At 39.4% G+C, this 23,658-nt stretch overlaps 1 protein-coding gene across 10 annotated transcripts in view; it reads right to left on the bottom strand.

Moving 5' to 3' along the window:
- DTNB (dystrobrevin beta) overlaps positions 1–23,658 on the bottom strand; it is a 233,701-nt gene that overhangs the window by 77,357 nt on the left and 132,686 nt on the right. For all 10 annotated transcript variants that reach the window (XM_032353117.1, XM_032353118.1, XM_032353127.1 and 7 more), the window contains one exon: positions 1,533–1,616. In XM_032353117.1, coding sequence (XP_032209008.1) covers positions 1,533–1,616 — 84 coding nt within the window. The remainder of the gene's footprint in view (positions 1–1,532; positions 1,617–23,658) is intronic.

The following is a 23,658-nucleotide window of genomic DNA, read 5'->3' as shown; positions in this document are numbered from 1 at the left end:
GCTCTGCTCTTCCTTGAAAGAGTATTATTTGTAAGTTACCGTTTCTTACCCACTTGTTCTCTCATTAGTTTACTTCTTAAATAATGAAAACTATCTTAAACTCTCACATAACCCCCACAAGGTAGACACTATTATTGTTCCCATTCTATAAATTTAAAAGATGAAGGTATGGATCTTGTTCAAGGTCAGGGGAGGGTGGGGATTCGAATGCTGAGAGCCTGGTTCACATCTACGCTCTAGTCACCAGTACCCCTCAGCTCTGCCCAGAGGAAGCGGTGTGGCTGTTCCCTGCTGGCGGTGTCTCAGGAAGGTGGTGGGCAAGCACTCCCACCTGGTCAGTCTTGAGTCTCCCAGTGGAAACACTGCATTATCAGGTCACTCTGATTTATTAAGTTTATTAACCGCTCTACTCCAGGGCAGCCTTACAGCGCACTCCTCAGCTTTCTCCAAGGCTCCATCCCAAACTTGCTTGATGTAAGAATCCCCTGGAAAACTTATTGTTGAAGGTGTAGCTTCTCAGGATCTCAGAATCCACTGGGTTTGATGTGGTCCCAGAAGATTATATTTTTAACAACTGACCTAGATTATTTTTCTGAGTCTTCTCATCAGTCAAGTTTGGGAAATAGTGCTCTAGGAGTTTTAGCCAATGGGAACAAATACAGTTGATCTTAAGTATTATGTATTATATATTAAGTCAAAGTATCATTAAGCAGATGACATTTCTATAGCTGAATTAATCCAAAGCAATCAGTACATATGGCACAAAGTAGTTTTCTTCAGGAAGAACTTGGGGAGTCAGTTGGAATGTCTTTGTTGTTTTTTTTTTTCTTCCTCTCTCTGGGTGATGACTGTTAGAAAGAATTCTTTAATGGCTGTGCCCTTGAGGGAGTTTCTGCAATGCTCTGATTATGGAACAGCTTAAATCAAACAGAAAGTAAGCCATTTTATAGAGTTCTTTTAAGTCCTGCCTAAGAGAATTCTGGAGAAGAGTAAATTAAATAAAGAAGAGAAAGGAGTACACAGTTCCAGTTCCTTGTAGGACCCTAAAGGGAAACTCCTTGTATAACTAAGAGAGAGACTCCACTTGCAACGTAAATGTTCATGAATCATATACAGAATGATTTAGGTGAATATCAGGGATTAATTCAATTAACACAGTCTAATCAGGAAGCAGAAACCATCTCTGACATTTAAAGAACACAAATGCAAAATTGTTGTAATTCATAATCATCAAAATATTGTTTAATGTTAATAAAAAAAAAAAATCTCCAAAGTACCTAATCTGCTTTGACACTATATTCACTGCTTGTCACAAGTGAGAGCTTAGGCCCCAGGCACCCCTCAAAAGCAGACTCCTTTGGTTGCTATATTTATGAGTTAGTCGGGAGAAAAGGAAGAAAAAAAATTAGAAAATAATATTATAAGACAGTTAAAGAAGGAGAAAGAAAGCCAGTCCTTTCTATCCCGTGGAATGCTCTGCTCCCCAGGCCAGGCCAACTCTGAGCAGTGGCTGAGGCGTGAACCCAACGTACCTCTTGGTGGGGGTGGGCGCTCCGGAGGACGCGGAGGCGTGGCTCACCAGGGCGTCATTCATATTAGCGAGCGGGCGAGGGGGCCTGAAAGCAAAGACATTTACATTATATTAATAATTACCAACATGACCAGGGGAAACAAATGAAAGAGTGATAAGAGCAAAGGAACCAAGTATCATTCCACCTGATAAGCACAGTGGGAGCCGGGTCGGAATCGATAGGTGCAGCCCAAGCAAACTCCACAAGAAGGGTTCTCGAGCTCAAAGCCCGCGGACCACAGAGCTGTGCTGTACCAGGAGTGACCAATGACCCACACACCGGGACAGGGAGATGACTCCTCTGGCTTTTGTTTCGTAGTTCAGTATACAAGTCTGAGTTGCTACTTAACTTCTCTGCATTTTAGGTGTTTCCAGAGTTACGAGACCTTTGATGTTTGTGGTATATTACACAGGTCACAACAGCAACATAGGTGTTTTTCCTGATTTGGTTAGAGTTCACTATCTTGCCTCAGACTTAGTTTCCATACTGGTTACCAAAAGAGACTATTATTGGCCCTTTACTAGAATCTTAATAATCAACCCATATTTTATACTGATCCTTTAGTTAGAATGCTTTCTTTTATAACCTAATCCAAATTCAAATTTGAAAGTAAGTATTTTTAATAACTTGTCTTTAACACTGGTTTTCTGGAGGCCAGGTCTATGGCTCCCTCTTGGAGAGTCTTAAAGGAACAAATCCAAACTTACCAAAAGGAATATATGATTTTGCCCTTCAGCTACTTCAGCTGGTCTCCCTCCCCACCACCTTCAGCTACAAAGGGTTTCTGTCTCACATGTGGAGCCACATGACTATTGCTAAATATTACTCCTGGGAAATCTCTCACTTCCTCCCCTAAATTGAAAGAAGTACTTTCCAGAGAAATTTGACCATCAAAGCCAAAAAGTGAAGCGGAAAAGTTCTTCTCTCATATTTAGGTGCTTGGGAACTAGCTCCTGGTTTCTCTTTATATTTAAGTGCTGAGTTAATTATGCGAAGTGTTTTTGTAGAGGTTATACTTAGCAAGTCTTGGTGAATATTAAGGGACCAGAGCCTTTGCTATTTTGCAGGTTTTATAGTACACTCAAACAGAGACTCAAGGGAAAATTTTCAGGTAAAGCCAAGGAATCTAAAGGAAAGGTTTTAAGGGATAGATCAATCAGTCACCCTAACTGCATACCTACCTACGTACCTAACTCTGTATCTGTCTATATACACTCCTCCCTTTCTTTTAACTCAATTTCATTTCTGGGTAAGGAAATATTTAAAATATTTAAATATCACTGAAATATTTTAAATGATTTTCCATCTAATGGAGAGGATCAAAGATGGTATGTAATTTGCAGTGAACAGATTTAGGGCTCTTGATTTTTATTTTTTATTTTATTTATTTAGTTAGTTAGTTTAGGGCTCTTGATTTTGAAGCCACAACACTATGTTTATTGTTACATTTTCCTCCCTTTATGTGACAAGTCACAAAGACATTCAGAATGGAAATACGCCTTTCTAGGTGACAATGTAATTCCACATTATTCATCTCCCTACCTATCTTCCAGGCAGGTGTCCAATATTGCCCCCAAACTTTCAAGCCTATTGACGCTGGTGGCTGTGCTAGTTATAACCAATCAATCAATCATTTTAGGCTGACTAATAAAAATAAACACAGAGGTTAACTTAATTTTCATCCTAAATTTATATTTTGTCTCTAGTCCTTTGAAATCAATTGTCCAAATGGAACAAGGAGACAATTCCTATGAGACAAACAAATCCAACACCACAGCTTTTTATGCTTGAGGGCACCAGAAACATTCTGCTCCTGAAAATAGAACGGGTTTTGCCTCCTTAATATATTATTATTCATAATCCATGTCCCAAATAAGATAAAGACATGCTCATGTTGCTTTCAGAACTAATGTAATTACCTAGTATTTTTCAATATTGAAGATACTACTACATTCAATTTCCTGTCTGATATTCTCAGAGGATAAATGACAAAAGAAAAAAAACTTTTTAAAAATTTCTTACACGGGATCCATGTGATAAAATTTCATGATTTGTAGTATTTTGTTTGGTCTGATGCCACAAAAGTCATTAATAATCATCTCTTGCTCTTGTGAGATATCAGGCACAATTATTATCTTAGAGTACACATATCAGAGCCTCTTCTCCAATATTCAGAACCAGACAGTAATGATTACATTGTAAGTTGGAAGCTAATCATAACTCCCCCCAAACTTCCAAGCCTCTGTGAACTTCTAGCACATTTTGCTAGAGAAATTGGTACTATGTGTTTGTAGCCCAAGATGGAAGAGGTATTTGAAAACATAAATGGTGTCTTTACGGCAGGACCTACCACTAGACTCACAATTCGCTGTGAAAGCCAACAATTCAGACGTGGTCTTAGAAGATGTAATATACCATAAATGACTTCTGGCTTAAAAAATGTTTCATAGCTCCTATAAGACAGCGAAAGTATGCTTTCAGGTGTGAAGTAGACATTAATGGTACCAGTTACTTACAAAGCAGAATTGATCCAAGTTATCAGATCAGTTTTGGTGGCTGTCTGTAACATTCAAAACCTGTTGAATACCTTGAAGAGGCAACAAGATGTTCTACATCTTCCTTTGGTGAAGATCTCAGCAAGGTATCTTTAGACACTAGTGAGTTCTGTGATACTCAAGTGACCACCAACCATCACTTTATACAAATTCAGGAGGCTCCTTCTTTGTTCATAAGATATGCCAATTTTTTGATAAGAAGATAGAAGCAAATGGATGCTACAGATAGAAGTAATCTGCCAGGCAGAGGAGGTGGGTATAAAAAGACGACTTGGAGAGAATTTTTAAAATCTTAATCAAAAGGAAAGAAGCATTCTTACTGGGTGTCTACTCATAAAAGATAAGTAAGACTATCTTTACCTCAATAACATAATCATATATTGATGAAGACAGATATATAAACGAATTATCGAATTAAATGAATGCAAAGTAGTGAGAGCAGCAACACAAGTACAAAGTGTTGAGGAGTCCAGTGAAAAGCAGTGACTCCTGCCTGGAAGAAGGAGGGGCAAGTGTAGTCAGGGTGAGCTAACACTGAGGAGAGACATTCCTAGCTACAGAAAAAAATCAAGGGCATCCTAGATGGACAAAGTGATTTGGAAAAGGGGATTCAAACCCAAAAGTACGTGACATATTTGGGGCTAACTTAGTTGTCTAGACCCAAAAGCACTTGAAAGGGAGTAGCTGAAAAATGTTTCTGGAAAGTAGATTAGGGCCAGGATGTGAATGAAGCCTGTTCTACCACAAGCTAAGAAGTTTGGACTTTATACTAGAGGCAGTGGGGGAAGCATGGAACACTTTCAAGTCAAAGGATAATGTACTTATAACTGGGCCTTGAAAATATAACCTGAGAAACTTGTAAATCACTGGTTTTAATCAAGGGTGTGCATAGGAATAATCTTTGAAGCTTTCTGTAAAAGCTACTAAGGTACTGTAAAAGGTACTAAGGTCTACCCCTCAGTTTAGTGAACCTCAGTCTTGAGGGGAAAGAGGACTTTTTCTAACACTTATTCCATTTAAAAATCACTTACGTAGAATGGATTGGGAAGGAGGATGGTATGGAAGTTGGGAGACCAATTAAGAGGTTATGACAATTGTCCAGGTCAGGGATTATAAGGGTTGACAGTGGGAAAAGAGAAAAGGAAAAATACTGCTGAGATGATAAAAAAATAAAAATAAAAAAGATAAGGTACAAGAACTGAGTCAGTACGTGGGGTTAGTGGGCCAAGAAGGACTACTGGTGGTTCATGATATCAATATCCAAACCAGGGAACACAAGAGGAAGAAATAAGATTTGGTGTTGGGCAGACAGAAATTTCACTTTTGAAATTTCTGAATTTGAAGTTGCGTGGATAAGTACAGCTACGTGATACCTAGAAAGCAGTTGGAAACAGGAGAATAGGAACCTAGGTGCCATAACAAGTCTGAAAATAATTGAGAATCGTCATTTAAATTGTAGCTATTCATTTAAGTTCTGATCACTATAAAGGTGTATTTTTATTTACTGTTTTCAGATAGAGCAGGTTTGGGGAAATATCCAGTAAGAGGATGGCTTAGATAACAGGTAAAGAGCTTCCAGTTACTGGTCAGATACACCTCTTATCGTAAAGTAAAAATTTCACTTACTGGTACAAGGCATTTCACATTACTTCTCTTATGACCAGACCATTCCAGTTTATTCTAGTGGATGCATTGGAATGTAGACTAATTTAAAATTAAAACTGCTACGGAATCTCTCTTAGGGTTTTAAAAGCTAGGAACAGATGATGAATACTTCATCATGCATTTAAAATCATAAGGACAAATTATATATAACTGTATATTTCTTTTTTCATTTATCAACTATTTGTTCTCTACAAAGTGGGTGGTATGGTGCTAGCTGCTAGAGATAAAAATGAAAGAGATAAAAACTTAAGTCCTGGGGGCCTGGGTGGCTCAGTGGGTTAAAGCCTCTGCCTTCGACTCAGGTCATGATCTCAGGGTCCTGGGATCGAGCCCCGCATCAGGCTCTCTGCTCAACGGGAGCCTGCTTCCTCCTCTCTCTCTGCCTGCCTCTCTGCCTACTTGTGATCTCTGTCTGTCAAATAAATAGATAAAATCTTTAAAAAAAAAAAAAAAACTTAAGTCCTTTAAGGAAGAAAAATTATTTATAATAAAAATAACTTACAGAAAAATAATTACAATATAATGCAATAAGTATTTAATAGAAGTAAGAAAAACTGTAACATGCCATGGGAAAATATTGAGATCACCTTTTGCATAAAGAAAAACGTATTTCTAGGATGTTGAGCTAAATGTAAATGTTAAATTATATAAATTAGAAAAAAACACATGGGTCTATGGATAGAAGGATTTGCTAAGGCCAAAAGTAATGGAAAAATTAGGAAGGAAAAGGATATTTAATTTGAATTTAAAAAATCAGAAAAGAAAGAAAAATATAAATTTAGGACACTATTTCAGTAAATGTGACAGAGCAAGAATTAATAGCCTTAATTTATAAGGAGTCACACAAATTTATAACAAAATTATTTAGGTTTCAATTTAATATAAGGGCAAAGTGAAAATAGACCTTTAAAAAAAGAAATATAAATAACATAAAAATATTTTAATTATGAAAAAATTATTAAAATTATAGACCATTTTCCCTTCTAAAAATAATAATGATGTTTTTTAAAAAGGTAATCCTTAGTGCTGGAGGGGATTTTCTGACACAGCTCATAAATTTACTAAGTAAGAGTGAAAGTATGAAGTTAAGCAAAATTTCCAGAGGGCAATCTGGCAACAAACACATCCATCAGAGATCTTTAAAAATGTTCAGCTTGACTCAGCAATTCCCTTTCTAGAATCTATTCCAAGGAATTAATCAGAAATACAAAGGTAGGTTTGTATTTTAAAATATTTATGGAAATATTATTTACAATAAAATAATTCTGGAAGAAACTTAAATGTTCAAATATGAGGGGAAGGAAAAGTAAGCCCTAGTACATTCATAATTATAGGATATTACACTGTCATTAAAATATAATGCTTATTAAGCCTTTCTAAATGCTTAGCACGTACGAGGTAAAAAAGAAGGGCAACATAGCTACAATAATAGGTAACAATTATTGAATGTTTGATGCATACCTATCAGATACGGTGTTTAAAGCCTTAAATATATTATTTATTTTATCCTCACAGTAACTCTGTAAAATAAGATAAAATTATACATACACATACCATGGTCTCAGCTAAATAATATAATAATATTAAAATATAACAATAATATAATATTATAATAAAATAATATAATAAGTGTAAAAGTATCTGAAGGAAATATGTCAAAATGTTAAGAGAAGCTTGATTATGGGTAACTTTCTCCTATCTATTTATACTTTCCTGTATTTCCACAAATTCTCCAGTTAAATTTTTCCTGATTTTCAGAGAAGATGCTTAATGTAAAAAAAAAAAAAAAATTATAAAGTAGGGAAAAAAAGACAAAAAGAAAAGGTGTGCCTGGGTGGCTCAGTCAGTTAAGCAACCAACTCTTGATTTGGGCTCAGGTGAAGATCTTGGGGTTTTGGGATTGAGCCCCTCATTGGGCTCTGTGCTAAGCCTGGAGCCTGCTTGAGATTCTCTCCCTCTGCTTCCCTCCATAGGGAGAAAAAAAGACAAAAAGGTAAAATAGAAACTTTTAACACCACTGAGTCAAATTCTCTAAAGTAGTGTACTATTTTTGTTATTATTAAGAAAGCAAATGAAAGGAAAATGCTTAATGAATTGACAGTCTGTTAGTAGACAGAAGACCTTTAAATGATTTAAGTAGATACAAAACTGCACAGCGCCCCAACATCCTTACCACCACACTCCCCCCACCAAAGAAAGTCCAGAAAACGTGTTAGATCAGGCTACATTATCTCCTCTACCAGACTATAAGAAATGTGCGTGTGTGCGTGTGTGTGTGTGTGTGTGTGTGTGTGTGTGTTGGAATCACTGCATTTTGACTATGGGGCCGAGCGGGAGACACGGCTCAGGCTCCCAGGCAGTATTTGCTGGCTGTGAGTTAGCCCTGCTGTGGGCGGAATACAGGGGACTGCAGTGTGGCCAAGAAGTCCCTGTCCTGTTAACTTCAGCTTTGATGAGACGGTTCTCGGAGCACAGAGCGATGGCATAACCAGCGGTTGCTTCTGGTAACTGTTTCTGCATTGCCTGCAGCCACAGCCAGTGGCCTGTGTGACTTTGTCAAGGGATCCCAGAACGGATTGTCGTCAGTAACAGGAGCACGAGTACTGGTTGAGTGCTCACAACACATCACACTCGGCTCAAACATTTCCCAAGGAGTCACTTATTTAAACCTCACAATCCCCAATGAGACAGATACTATTATTATTTTTTTAAGATTTTATTTATTTATTTGACAGACAGAGATCACAAGTAAGCAGAGAGGCAGGCAGAGAGAGAGGAGGAAGCAGGCTTCCTGCTGAGCGGAGAGCCCGATGCGGGGCTGGATCCCAGGACCCTGGGATCATGACCTGAGCTGAAGGCAAAGGCTTTAACCCACTGAGCCACCTAGGTGCCCCGACAGATACTGTTATTAACTTTATTTTACAGAGGGAGACACCAAGGCACAGAGAGAAGGAATCGCCCTGAGGTCACAGCCAAACTGGGGCATAAGTAGGATCTGAGCCAAGGAAGTACAGTATGGCTCTTGTGTCTCTGCTCGTAATCACTACGGCAGCGCCTCGACTACCTTCAATTGCCGCGCCATTAGAAGAGCTCACTTGAGACTGTTTAGTCTTTGAATTAAAAACAAAGGCATGGTGTTAGATCACAGTTCCTAAAAATTATTTCTATAGGAAATAATCTATTTCTATAGGTCAATTAAAAAGTTTCTACAGGAAGATGAAACTACATACCCCTGGAGTATAGTTTTGGGGTGACGTGTTCTCCCCCCAGCACATCATCAGAGCTCTGTGTTACGAATGCCTATCTGAACTCAGACCATCCCGCTGCAGAGCTCCTCCTTCGCCACCTCTAGGCTGCCTCAAGGAAAACGAGATAAGCTAGTATAAACTGTTTCCTCCAAAAACAGATCTCTAATTTATTAAGATGAATTTAAAATCTAATCTTAATTTCAAAGGTCTTGTGGATTCCTCATCTCAGCCTAACAAACTACATATATTTAATGAGCAAACTATCTATTCTATCAGCCAGGCTGCTGATTTAAAAAAAGAAGAAGAAGAAGAAGAAGAAGTTTAACAGGGCTCAGGACCAGCATTGAGTGTAATTACTTATTTTGGTTTTCTAAGATGACTCAGCTCTAGAGGTAAACACTTTTTGGGCAGAGCTCTCTAACCAGGGATGTGAAAATACAATGTCATTATTTAAGCAAAACTGCTACTTAAAATATTGTGCGTGAATAAAGGGGTGCATGAACAAATCCAGCCACAGCCTGAGAGAACCAGTGAGCTCCTGGGCAGCTGTGGGGGCTGTCACCCTTCTGCAGGTTCTCTGACAGAAGTCCTTCTGTGGGAAGGCGTTCAGATAGGTGGCTACTTAACCCTACCCTAGACTTTTGAAACTATTTGCTCATTATCTTGCTCTTCCTCCCAGAATATTCTTCCGATTACAGAGGTTAAGGCTGCAGTCCTACAATCCCCTTTAACTTTGACAGTGATCTGCCGATCACCCCCTTTGGAACTTTTTACCTGACTTTTGGGTTATGACTGTCAGTGTGAAAGGGAAGATTTTATTATGCCTTATGCTCTCATCTACTTGATCACTGCCCAGACAGCACTTTACACATGAGGTACTCAATCGTTCAGTTAAATAGTTTTGTAGCCAGCTATGTGCCTTCAATTCTAGATACTTGTGTTCCTTCTGAAATGATCTTCCCTACTCTGATCACATTATTCTCGTCTTTAAGATCACAAGGTAGATTTCACCATACTTTAACACAAATTCAAAATTCACTGTGTCGACCACATCATTCTTTCATCTACCAAACTACTCGGACTTTCCGTATGCTTCCAGCAAGCTGTTCTTCGCCCCTGCTTTCAAGTCTTCACCTAGATACCCATCTTTGGCAAGGTTACATTCTTTCTAAATTCTCTTATCAGAGAAATGGTCCTGAAATTTCAGTATCTCCACCAAACCCTTCTGATTACTACAAACTCCATTTAAAGAAAGAAGGACCTTATCAATATGCAAAGGAAGTAAGAGCTGTGCCGTTTTCATGTCCAGTACCATCCTGGTTTTGAGAAAAAGCGAAAAAAAAGTGAAGGTTATGTCTGCGACAAGAAGTTTATAAACCAATCGGTCCTCATATCATCCATCATCACAACAACAAGCACTTAAGCTTCAGCTTAACCTATTACAATTCTTGGGTCAAATGTGACTCAACAATTATCACTTAAAACCAAAAATGTGTAAGATCATTTATTAACGAAGAAAGACAACTGAATTACTTCCAACAATTAACTAAAGACCAGTACAACCAAAGAGCTAGAAGAATCTTGTGGAAGTTAGAAGATCTGCTGTATATTCTGCCTTTATTTCTTTACTTTTAGAACACTGGAGAGGGTTGGGGAGGGAAGGGGCAGTGAACTAACGTTTGTTGAGTACGAGCGTTGCATTAGCCTTGAGCTAGGTCCTCAGATACATTATTTGAATTCTGTTACTACTCCTCATGGTATTCCCATTTCACTAATAAAGAAATAAAGGTCAAAGAAGAGAATTAACATGCTCCAAGTCACAGATTAGTAAGTGGCAGAACCAGTCTCAGAAGCCACTTTTTTCTGGTTCTAAAACCACTGAATAATTCAAATCCACAGACTCACCATCCTACAGCAGGCATCCCTATATTATCCAAATGAAAATTTCAGATTACAGCTCTCACAGAAGAACAGGACTACTGGCTTTTGATCTGACTTATAGTAGTTTAGGGAAAAAAAGAGGAATTTACTGAGTGTCTTCACTAAGTGATCACTAAATTCATAAGGAAACTTCTAGAAGGGTAGGGGTGAGCTGGCTTCCAGGACACTGGGATGTCATTAGGACGTTGACTCTTATCCTTGCTGAGATCTCATTTTGGGTCTGAGTCTATACAGATCTCGTGGCTTTTTACACTTAACAAGAAACAGTTTCTGCCTAATAATACTGTAGCCTCACCACTAGAGAACAAAACCTCTCCCCTCATTCCAAGTGGAAATTCCCAGAAAACCCCCTCTGGTACATGAATGCCCAATACTTGGGTTGGTAGTACTCCCAGAACAGCCCACACACGGCTGAGAGAGGACCAAGTCTCTAAAGAGGTTATTGTTTCTAGAAAAGAAAGGTTGCAGAGCAAAATCAATGAAAAATATTCCCTTACTTAAAGATTAACTTTCTTAAAAAGCAAAGTGTTAAGTGGAAGCGTCCACGCACTTTGGGATCTCTGTTGGGGTCACCAGCCGAGATGAACGCTACTGTAGGATGAAGGTAGGATGTGTTTCTCTCTTCATTGTCACTAACCTCCAAAATTTAGCAGTCTACAAAACTAGTCATGGACCCCCACATTGAAACAATATATGATCTAGTAAGAAAGACAGTTTATCTAATTATTCCATTATGAGGAAGAGAATCTGTGGGAGGAGCAATGACCTGTAACACGGGACACTAACTACAGCTCTGGTGAAATATGAAGGAAGGCAGAGTCTAAGATCCCCTCTATCTCTACAATTCTATTACTCGCTCAAAAAGCACCCTGCTTCTTGACAACAGTTATGACAAGTGCAGATCATTTTTATGATCCTTGAGGAATGTGATGTTTTGCTCTTTATTTCTACATACCAGACCAAAACCATCTCCTGCTACTCCACCGTGTTCTATGGTTATCTGCCAAAGCAAAGTTAAACAAACAAACAAAATTGCCTTTTGGAAAACTGTAAGGTGAGAAAAAAAAACAAACCATATGGTACAGAAAATGTAGTACAAATATAATGTTACACACTTATAATGAAGATTCTCTGACTTCTAGATTAGTACATTTATCATATTGGTCTTTTACTATTATTGAACCAACAGAGAGATTTAAATTTCCAAACCAACTACTAATCTAAACACAATGCAACTAATTCATCAATGTAAAAAAGACCTTCCAACAGACACACATGCTTCAATTTTGATTTCTAGCCGTTTCATCATAGCCATTTGTAGTATAATACTTAAAATGAAATATTTCTCAGAAAGGAAAGGTTTACCACAAACATTCTTATACTGAACTTTCACCACCAGACAGCAGCTAGAGACACCCTGAGGAACCCAGATACCTCGCTCTAACTCTGGAAAAGGGCAGAACTGCAAAATGAATGACTGGATTAGCAAATTATTTAGTACTGTTGCTCAGCTTAACATTATTCTACTGAAAAAGCAAGGAAAGGGTCTGTAAGACAGATAACTAAATCAACAGAAATGTACTATTTTATCTTAAAAACCTTTCCATGCCGAATCTCTCCTTCTTTGTTCTCTTTATTCATTAAATTTAGAGAGGAACTAGTCAATACTTTATGTAGATGTCAACTCCTGTATTTCTAGAAAGATGAGAAAAGATGGCAACTTAAACACTTCGACAAGTTTCTGTTCACAGAAAGGTCAACGCAACAATGTCATTTCCTGACTTGCTCATATGGTTATTATGAAATCTGTGTTCAAAAATGGAAACTGATACATTCTTAGAGAAGACAGCTGATTCTCAGGTATTTTTACCATGAACCAGACAGGACAAGATACAGTGGGCTTCCCCTTTTTATAGTAAATGCCTGGGAAGTTCCAGAGGCTCTTGCATCCTGCCAAAAATAAACATGATCATCATCAGCCCAGCAGCTCGAGCAGCAAAAACATGAAGGCAAGGAAAAGCTATCAAACCTTTACGTTCTGTAGCAAATGCCTCTTCTTTCTCTATGGTCATGGCATCTAGTGCGTTACACTGCTGCTGTCTCTAAGGAAACAGAACAATCACATGGCGAAGGATCTTCTCCACAAGGTAGTTTAATCCCACGGAGCATTTTGGGGAGAGCAGGTACGGGAGAACCATGCATCAGAAGGTGAACACACATCCGCGCTCCCGCAGCAAGCCCATCAAGCAGCCAAGTGCAGCCGAGGACAAAAAGGCAGAGGTAGAGAGCAGGGACCTCTCCTTGGACGCATAAACATGAACCACACGTCTTGCAAGAAAATCCAAGTTCTGCTGCAAATCACTGACCCAATTCGTGCAGCCAGCAATTCCGTTCTGACGGGGCCGTTACGGAGCACCCCCTACGTTCTCCCCTAACTGCCTGCTGCCTGAGAGGAAAGCAGCCTGCCGGACCGTGGCTGCCGAGCAGTTCTAGTAGGCAGGGGTCAGGAGGAAGGGAAAACTGGTAAGCCTTGGTTTTTTGGTTTGTTGCAGGAATTAATGGGAACACAGGGTGAAAAAAACAGACAATGGTGTCTACCTCCCCCTCGGACGTCAGGAGCTCCCTGCTTCCTAAGGGCAGCTCGTCAGAGGGCAGCTGAAACAGGAGGGGTACAGTGTAAGCCCCAGCTGGGCTTTCAGGGACACCTCCAGGGGGCACCCACAGGATAAGAACATCCCAGCTACTCCGAGTCACCCCGTGCCCCCCGATCTCCTTCCTCTTCTCCACAGCCTCCATCTCTCCGCGCCTGGTCTGCATCACCATCCGCAACACCACGCGGCAGCCCTTGGCTGGCGGAACACTTGTAACATCGGGGTGGCTTTCTCTTAGTCCGCTGGGGTCCAGACAACTTTTGATGGTTACGCATCTGAACTTGCAAGGCTGCAATCACGTTCTTAAGTACAGCTCTCCCGTGCCATTCTGCTCAAGTCATTGATTTCCTACTAGGTCTCCCAAATCAGGACCAACACCTTCCTTTCTGCACTCACTGCCCAGACATGACAGCCTCAGGTCCAAGGCCGGCTTAATTTTCACCATTTCTTTACGCTTCCTAAGTGTCCGAGCAAAAATGTTGCCCAGGGCCTGAACTTTTTTGCCACAGTAAAACAAAAACAAAACAAAAATGGTACAAGATACATAAGTGTTATCCTAAAAACAGGAGGAAGTCAGAACAAAACCCAGACTAACAACTGAAGTGCCTGGCAGAGAAGTCTACCGTTTGCCGAGATAAATGAAAAGGCAGGAGAAAACAACCCAACAAATCAGAATGCTAGTGGGTTCGTATAAACACTTTGATATCAATTTTAAAAGCCTAAAGAATAAAACGGATGTGTGTGCTTGAATTCTTGGCAGAAAATGAAAGAGCTGATTTCTATGACTTGTCAGAAATGAAATAAAAACAAAATAGCAGTGGGACAGCTTCCAAGGCTACAGACTCGGAGCAGAGCACAGAAGGTGAAGTGCGACGCGAACAACAACGGGTACAACTAACTTAAGGGGGAAAAAGAACTGCGGCATAGCAGAGACTGAAATACCTTAACTTGACAATAAAACACATCAAAGGGGAACCAGAGCAGCGGGGAGTGAAATGAGCACGCACTGGGGAGAGCTGCGTTCTTGCCCTGATTCTGGTACTCAGCGGCCAGAGCGAGCAACACGGTGCTGGGCGATGAAGCCCTCTGCGCCTCAGCTAGCTGGTCTGTGAAATGAAGGGGCCGGTTCGAGAACAGTGGCTTCACATGTGCTCCTGGAGCGTCAGAGGACTCCGCGAGGGGCCTCGTGACCACGGAGGAGAGCAGGAGGAGGGCTACTCTCCTGCCTCACGTCAGTAAAGCAGCTGTACTTCCACTCTATGTAAAATGCCATAAACAAAATAGTCCACGGCTCCTTTTCAGCAAGCTTGAAAATCCCTTTCCTTATTACCAAATTTAAATTAGAAGTCTCCGCTATACTCACACAGAGTATCCCGTTCTCTTCCTTTACAGGACTTAACCGGTCTGCAGTTACATGTAATCGGCAGTGGCTTTGCGATCGGTCTCAAAAGATCACGTTTCTGAGAGCAGGACCCACAGTCTGCTGCACCCCTGGGCTCACACCGCATACCTAACAGCCTCACACCATGACTGGCGCGCAGGGGATGCTCAACGAATACTGGTTCAAGAATGAAATCTTGTGATTCGACTTAAGTTCTAACCTACCTGAAACAATGTGTTAACTAACCCTAAAAGTGCAAACAGAGGAAGGGCTCAGGGGAATTTTAAATTGAGAAATATGTCTAGACAAGGAATTCAAAGGATAGCCAACAGGCCATTTGGGATGCTTGAGCAGGAGGTGTCACGAAGATCAACCAGTGGGCTCAGGGGCACACTGGAGCACATGAAAACGGCAGCATTTCCTGTACAGACGAAACAACTAAATGCGTCAGGCCAGTGATACCTGCTAAGCAGTTCTGGTATTTAATTTCTGGGCCAAAAGAATCTAAAAGTAATTTGAAATGTCCTAATACATTAGGGAGTTTGCAAGGGGAATAAAGAGCCACACATCATTCATTAAATGTGTATCACAGTCTGCTGGAGAGGCCACACAGAGACCTCTGAAGACCGTGCTATGACGGTGAATTACAAATCAGCTGAAGAAATAGTGGGGAGACCTCTGGTTCAAGGTGGCAGACTGAGCACATGCTGAGAGCTTACCCTCCTGCACCAAAGAAAAACGATTTAAAGATAGAAAAATAAATTGATGCACACATAGCTAGAAACAAAGCAAAAAAAAAAAAAAAAAAAAAAAAAAAAAAAAAGAAAAAGAAAGAAAGAAACTCTCTTTAAGCCTAAAAAAAGAAAAATGAAGACTCCCCCAAGGAAGAAAATAATACAAGGTGGCATTGTGGTGAACAGGGGCTGTGCTGAGCTGCTGTGACCCCCACACAAGGATGGCGGCCCGCTTCTGAGGAAGCTAGAAGACCTTAACCCACACCACCACCCCCTGCCCCCGCAAAATCAGAGAAAACAGAGCATCTATAAAAGTCTTTAAAGTTAGTACATTTAATATCCTCAGCCACCTAAGAGATAGAATAGCACCCATTATAGCCTGAAAAATAACAAGTAGGAGATTTTAAAAATGAAAATCACAATTATTGAGATTAAAAACAAAAACAACAACAACTCCAAAGACAGGTTGACTACAAGGCTGAATCTAGCAAAAGACTGATGGTACTTTTTTTTTTTTAAGTTAACAAATGTGACAGCTAATTCCAGTTTTAAAGTCTGTATCTCAGAGTTCCAGAGAGACCAAAGAGAATGAAGGATTTTCTAGAACTGATGAAAGATATGAGCCTTTAGAGAATAAGAATCTTTGAGAAGTAAAACAAATTAAATAATAGAAATAAACCAAAAAAAAAAAAAAAAGGAAAGAAAAAGCGCATAGCCATATTGCTAATCTTACAAAGAAAACCCTAAAAGTACCAGTAAAACATGAGTCAACAGAAAGGAAGGAGAATCAGACTGTTACCAGATTACAAGGTAATACAGGCTACAAAAAATAGAGGAATGATATCTTTGAAGAATGAAGGGAAAGCATCTTTTGGCTAGATTCTAAATTCAGCCAAATTATCATTCCACAGTGAAGGTATACCACAACAATAGGCAAGAAAAAGAAAATATATCCAAATTGTAAAGGGAAGAAGTAAAACTACCTCTCTTTGTAGATGACATAATCCCACATACAGAAAACCCTGAAGAACCCACCAAAGGGTGCCTGGGTGGCTAGGTGGGTTAAGCCTCTGCCTTTGGCTCAGGTCAGGATCCTAGGTTCCTGGGATCGAGCCCCACATCGGGCTTTAGGCTCAGCAGGGAGCATGCTCCCCCCCCCCCCCCCCCCCGCCTATCTCTCTGCCTACTTGCGACCTCTCTGTCAAATAAATAAATAAAATCTTAAAAAAAAAAATCCACCAAAAAACAGGGGTCAGCCTTAAAAAAAATCCAACAAACAAGCAAATCCTCCCACCAAAACTATTAGAGCTAGTAAGTCCCATAAGGTCATATGGCAAAAGGCCAATACAAAAAAATCACTTGTATTTCTATCTACTAGCAATGGACAATATAAAAGTGAAATTAAGAAAACAATTACATTTACAACAGCGCCAAAAAGAATAAAACACTCAGAAATAATTTAACCAAAGAAATGGAAGACTTGGGGCACCTGGATGGCTCAGTGGGTTAAACCTCTGCCTGCGGCTCAGGTCATGATCTCCGGGTCCTGGGATCAAGCCCCGCATCAGGCTCCCTGCTGAGCAGGAAGCCTGCTTCCCCCCTTCTCTCTGCCTGCTTCTCTGCCTACTTGTGATCTCTGTCTGTCAAATAAATAAATAAAATCTTAAAAAAAAAAAAAAAGAAATGGAAGACTTGTATAGTGAAAACTATCAAATACCACTGAAGGAAATTAAAGAAGAGCTAAAAAAAAATGGGAAAATATTTCATGTTCATGGACTGGAAGACATAATAGCGTGAAGATGGCAAGAATCACCAAATGGATCTACAGATTCATTTCAATCCCTACCAAAATCATAGCTGCCTTTTTAAATAAAAAGCATTGATCCTAAGTTCATATGGAAGTATGAGATAAGTAAAATAGCCAAAACAATCTTCCAAGTTGCAGGACACATACTTCCCAATTTCAGCTTATAGGAGTGTGTTCAAAGGTTCACAGATATTCCTCGATTATCCATTTTTCTCTCTAGATACAGAAATCCCTAATCCATACGCAAAATTATTTGGCTTTGAAAGTTTCTAAGCATAACCACTACAAGGACTGAGCAACAGATCATGAAGGCTTTTGAGTTACTATCTACCTGCTATCCCTGACTGCCAAGAGCACCGCACCTGGTGCCCTGCTCTGTCTGTCGCACTGCCTGGAGGAAGACTGACAGCCATACTCTCACAGATTCTTCTCTCAAGGTCTTCACTGTCCTGATCTCTCCTCTGCCCCCATAACAAAGGTTGGGGAAAATGACAAATGGACACAATCACAAGAAGTTAAAGAATGCTCCGCAGGCAGGAATGCGTGTTAGAAGGAGTCTAGGGCATCTTTCATTTTGAAGATGTTAAATTTTTAGATCCGTCAGTGATCTTTGATTTGTAACTTACTCCACCATATCCACGCCAAGACACTTGATTTGATTCATTTAAAGGTTTGTATGTTCAAATTAGTTTTTGGAGACCTTTTCTTAGGAAAGATCATCTTATACTTAGGGTCACTTTCCTTGTTTTGTTTTGTTTTTTTAAAGTATTTTGTTTATTTGACAGAGAGAGAGAGAGAGAGAGCAGCAACAGAGGGCGAGGGGGAAGCTAGCACCCCACTGAGGAAGGAGCCCAATGCAGGACCAGATCCCAGGACCCTGGGACCATGGCTGAGCCATCCAGGCACCCCACTTCCCCTATTTTTTTAAAACAAACAAACAAACAAATCCAAAGTTTGTTACTACTTGTACTTCTACTTAATCCTATTTCTCTCCTTCCTTCCACTGCTACTTAACATTTAAGATCACAATAATTTAGAAATTTAACTTTATGTCACTTTCATGAATCAGCTTTGTCCAAACTCTTTGGGGTTTTGTTTTTGTTTTTGTTTTTAAGTAGGCTCCATGTCCAACACGGAGCCCAGCGTGGGGCATGTCCAAAATGGAGGTCTAATTCTACCCAAATGTGTTTTACCTGTAGGTATCTCCATTTCTATTATTTCAGTTATTCAGGCCAAACTGACTTCTCTTTCTCTCATACTCTGCGTCCAATCTGTCAGCAAGATTTTTATGCCACTATATTAGACCACTTCTAGATTTTTAAACTCTCAAAGTTCACACAGATGGTATCGATGGTAATTTAATCAATTTCTTAAAATGAAGATGTTAAATATTCATCTCAAGAAACTGTGGAGAAGCTCTTAACAAGACGGTTTTTCCTGTCATAAACTGGACACAGGACATGGGTGGAAAATCACAGCTGGGCTTGACACAAAATTAAACATGAGGTGGTGATAGCTGGAAAGAAATGACTGAAGAGAAAAAAGAAGTCATTTAAGTTCCAAAAAGAATTCCATTAAAAAAGTGAAAAGTGGGGCACTTGGGTGGCTCAGTGGGTTAAGCCTCTGCCTTCAGCTCAGGTCATGATCCCAGGGACCTGGGATCGAGCCGCCCCGCCCCCCTCTCCCAATCGGGCTCTCTGCTCAGCGGGGAGCCTGTTTGGCTCATGGATAAACAAAAGAGGAAAAGCCTGAAAAAGGCAAAAAAGGGCACTCAGGAAAGGGAGTAGTTGGCTTGGGAAGTTCATGAGTCAGCTCCAAGGGGCAGGAAGAGATACAAAGTTTTCAAGGGTAGGAAGGAGGTAGGTTTGGCTGCAGCAGCACAGGCTTTATAGTACATAAATTTAGCAGAAAAAGATAAGATTCAAAGAGTGGGGTGGGGCCTGATTACACAGGGTCTTGAATTCCATCCTGAGGAGTGCCTCCTTAATTCCATAGGCAATGGAGTTTTGCAGACTTTTAAACAGGGAAGTAATTTCAAGATTAATTTGTTAGAAATATGTAGATAGATTTGAGGTTTAAGAAAAATTAAAAGGGCTAATTTAGTAGATGCTAAACTGTGGTACTAATCAAAAGTGGGTAATATAAAGACCTATAAAGATGCTGAGAAATACTGAGATTATTCTAAATTGCAACCAGATCACAGTATACACATTCTATTAAGAAATTCCACTCAAGGGGCACGTGGGTGGCTCAGTGGATTAAAGCCTCTGTCTTCAGCTCAGGTCATGATCTCAAGGTCCTGGGATGGAGCCTCACAGCAGACTCTCTGCTCAGCGGGGAGTCTGCTTCCCCCCTCTCTGGGCCTGCCTCTCTGCCTACTTGTGATCTCTCTCTGTCAAATAAATAAAATCTTAAAAAATAAAAAAAAAAGAAAGAAAAGAAATTCCACTCAAGGAGACTCTGGCTGGCTCAGTCAGAAGAGAATGTGAGTCTTGATCTCAGGGTCGTGATTTTGAGCCCCACACTGAGTACAGAGATTACTTAAAAATAAATAAATAAATAAATAAACTTAAAAAAAAAAAAAAAAAGAAATTCCATTCGATGAAATAAAATTCTGAGACTTAATGTCTGCATTAAATTCCATAATAGGTATACCCTAGGCTTGGCTTGGGACAAAATAAAGCTCAAAGAAAAGCAGATTTCCCCAATATTAAGAATGATTACTTTTCAGGGATTTTTTTTTTAAGCAATCATAATTATTTCAAAAGTAACATAAAAATGGATTATAGACAAAATGTAAGGGTTAAAACTATAAAATTTTTGAGGAACACACAGGAGAAAATTTTTGTGACCCTGAGTCAGGCAAAGTTTTTTTTTTTAATATTTTATTTTTAATCTTGTGCTGTCTCTCAAATACATAAATAAAATCTTTAAAACAACAACAAACTTGTTTTTTAAAAAATATCCACACAAAAACATAAATGTTCAGAGCAGCTTTATCCACAACAGGCAAAAACTGAAAATGAACCAACGTCCAACAACTGCTGAGGGATAAATAAAGTGTGGTATATTCATATGAGGTATTTTCAAAAATAAAAAATCAAAGGTTTTTGATTTAAAAGGTTACTGATACTTGATGCAATATGGATAAACCTTAAAAATATTATGCCAAACAAAAGAGCCAGAAACAAAAGACTACATGTTATATTATTCTATTTATAAGAAATTGCTAGAAAAGGCAAAGTCATAGAAATAGGAAGTATATCAGTGGTTGCCTTGGGGCTACCAGTGGGAGCTGGAATTGATCAAAAATAGGCAGCAGGAAACTTTTTTGGATGGTAGAAATGTTCTAAAACTGGATGATGGTAATGGTTACAAAATCATGTAAATTCATTATGAGTTATTTAACTGTCACAGTGGGTGAATTTTATGGTAGGTAAATTGTATCTCAATGAAACTATGAAAAAAAGAAAAGCCAAAGCAAACCCACAATGAGATACTACCTCATACCCATTAGGCGGACTACTTTAAATAAAACAGCAGTAAGAAAAAAGAAAATAACAAGTGTTGGTGGGGGTACAGAGAAACTGGAGCCCTTGCACATTGTTCATAGGAATGTAAAATGGCACAGCCATGATGGAAAACACTACAAAGATTCCTCAAAAACTGAAAGTAGAACTACCATTAACATCCAGCAATCCTACCTCTAGGCATATAGCTCAATGAATTGAATGCGGGGTCTCAAAGAGTTATGGGTACACCCATCCTCAGAGCAACATTATTCGGATTAGCCCAAAAGGTGAAAGCAACCAAACATCCACTGAGGAAGGAATGAACAAGCAAAATGTGACATATACATACAACGAACTAAGTGCTAAAACAGGCCATGACGCAGATGAACCCTGACGACATTACGTTGCATAGAATAAGACAGTCACCAAAAAAAAAAAAAAAAAAAAGATTCCACTTAGATGAGGTATCTAAAGTACTCAAATTCATAGAATATAGAAGTAGAACGGTGGTTACCACGGGTTGGTAGTAAAAGGAAAGTTGATGTTTAATAGATAGGTCGTCTCAGATTTGCAGGTTGAAAAGCTTCTGGAGATCTGTTTCACAACAATATAAATATACTTAATACTACTCAACTGTTCACCTGAAAAGTGGTTAAGATGGTAAATTTCATGTTATGTGTATTTACCACAATGAAAAGAAGAGAAAAAACCAGGGGATGGTGTGTAGACCATGTTAAATGTAGAGTTTAGAAGCACAGTACTTTACGATAATGGTAAACAGAGTGAGAAAATCTCAAGGAGGGGGTGGGGAGGTGAAACTCAGTAGACCAAAGTCACAGCCACTTGTAAATAATTACCCTCCTAGGATTAAACGCTGTGTTTTATTGTATTAAATAACACTGTTTCTCCTTAGTGCAGCATAATCAGTCACCACACGTGCTGTTCACCTGACCCTCACACACACACACACGTACATATATACACATGTGTGGTTCAAGAGCGTGTGTACCCTCCCCCCCCACACTGAAGTTCAGGCAAAAACTTCATCCTACTTCTAGGACCACATTACACGACACATGACCCTTAGTATCAGCGCTCTCTGCGTACCTTCTTTCTTTTTTGGAGAGATATACTTCCAGGCTTAGCAAGTGCCCTAACCCCAAAAGAGAGTAATTAATTGGGACCTTCAGCCTGAAATGGAGCCAAAGAGACATCACGCAAGCCAGGATGAAGAGAAGCTCAAAGCCTTAAGAGAATCTCTTGTATTCCTCAGGTGCCAGGTTTTCCAAAATCATCCCAGCAAAATGTTAAGACAGAATTAGTATCAGATGAGTCGTGACCCTGAAGAGCCATAAGAACATTCATATTCCAGGCTATATGAACAGGAGAATAAAAAGCAGCTTTTTTTTTTTCCTCCAAAGATTAAATTAGATAGACCTGAAATAAAAGGTATCTGTTGGCCTAGTGGTGGGCAGGTTACGTCACCATTGCCTAGGTTTTTCAAAATCACTACAGCAAAGTGCAAGACAGAATTAGTATCAGATAAGCTATGATCTAAGAGTCAAAGTATAATACTTACCTGTTGGAAGTAGCTAAAATTATAACCTTCTAAATAGGTTCAATCTCCAAAGACCAAGACACCCAAAATGAATCTGACACTCCTTTCAAGTGACTAAAACATCAGATTCATTTAGCGATCTAAGAGAAAAGTATCATCTTGTCAGTCTTCTCAAATGAGACTCTACACTCAGCAACATGCACAGAGCCTCAGTCACAATAGTCAGTAAATAGCTGTGGGAGACAGTGATTTCAATCCAGACCAACATATCAACATTATAAATTCTGTAACACCCTACAATTTGTTCGGGAATACAGTTCAAGCCAGTTAATAACTCTCTTTGAAAACACCCAAATTTGGCTTATACAAAAATCTGCTAACAATGCATTCGGTTTGGCACAGGACAATTAGCCAGAAGCATTCTTGTCACAAAAGGAATCTCCAAATCCAGATTTATCCATCATTTTAAAAGAAGCAGCATCACAAGGGACGCCTGGGTGGCTCAGTTGGTTAAGCGGCTGCCTTCAGCTCGGGTCATGATCCCAGTGTCCTGGGATCGAGTCCCACATCGGGCTCCTTGCTCGGCAGGGAGCCTGCTTCTCCCTCTGCCTCTGCCTACCACTCTGTCTGTCTGTGCTCGTGCGCGTGCTCTCTCCAACAAATAAATAAATAAAATCTAAAAAAAAAAAAAAAAGAAGAAGCATCACAAAAATGCACTTTGGTATCTAAACAAAATAAATAAGGAGTTATTTTTTCATCGAGTAGTTGTTTTTTCATACAGTCTTAAAAATTTCACAGGTTTTTACACATGGTCTTACATTATTCCTGGTCTCACAAATTTGTACTGATTTACTTAAAGTCATCATGAATAAGAATAAAAATAAACAGAATTTTCATATTTTACCAAAAGGTTCACAAATACTATAAGGATGAGATGTTTCAAGCATAGTTGTCTAAAGTTAAAAAAAAAAAATCTCGGAAGTTGAAATTTTAAAAAGGACAGTTTTGTTTTGGTCAAATCAAAATAATGCGTAG

Source organism: Mustela erminea, chromosome 7, assembly GCF_009829155.1.
Source record: "Mustela erminea isolate mMusErm1 chromosome 7, mMusErm1.Pri, whole genome shotgun sequence".
NCBI classification, from domain to species: Eukaryota; Metazoa; Chordata; class Mammalia; order Carnivora; family Mustelidae; genus Mustela; species Mustela erminea.
This window is presented reverse-complemented; position numbering and strand designations above follow the sequence as displayed.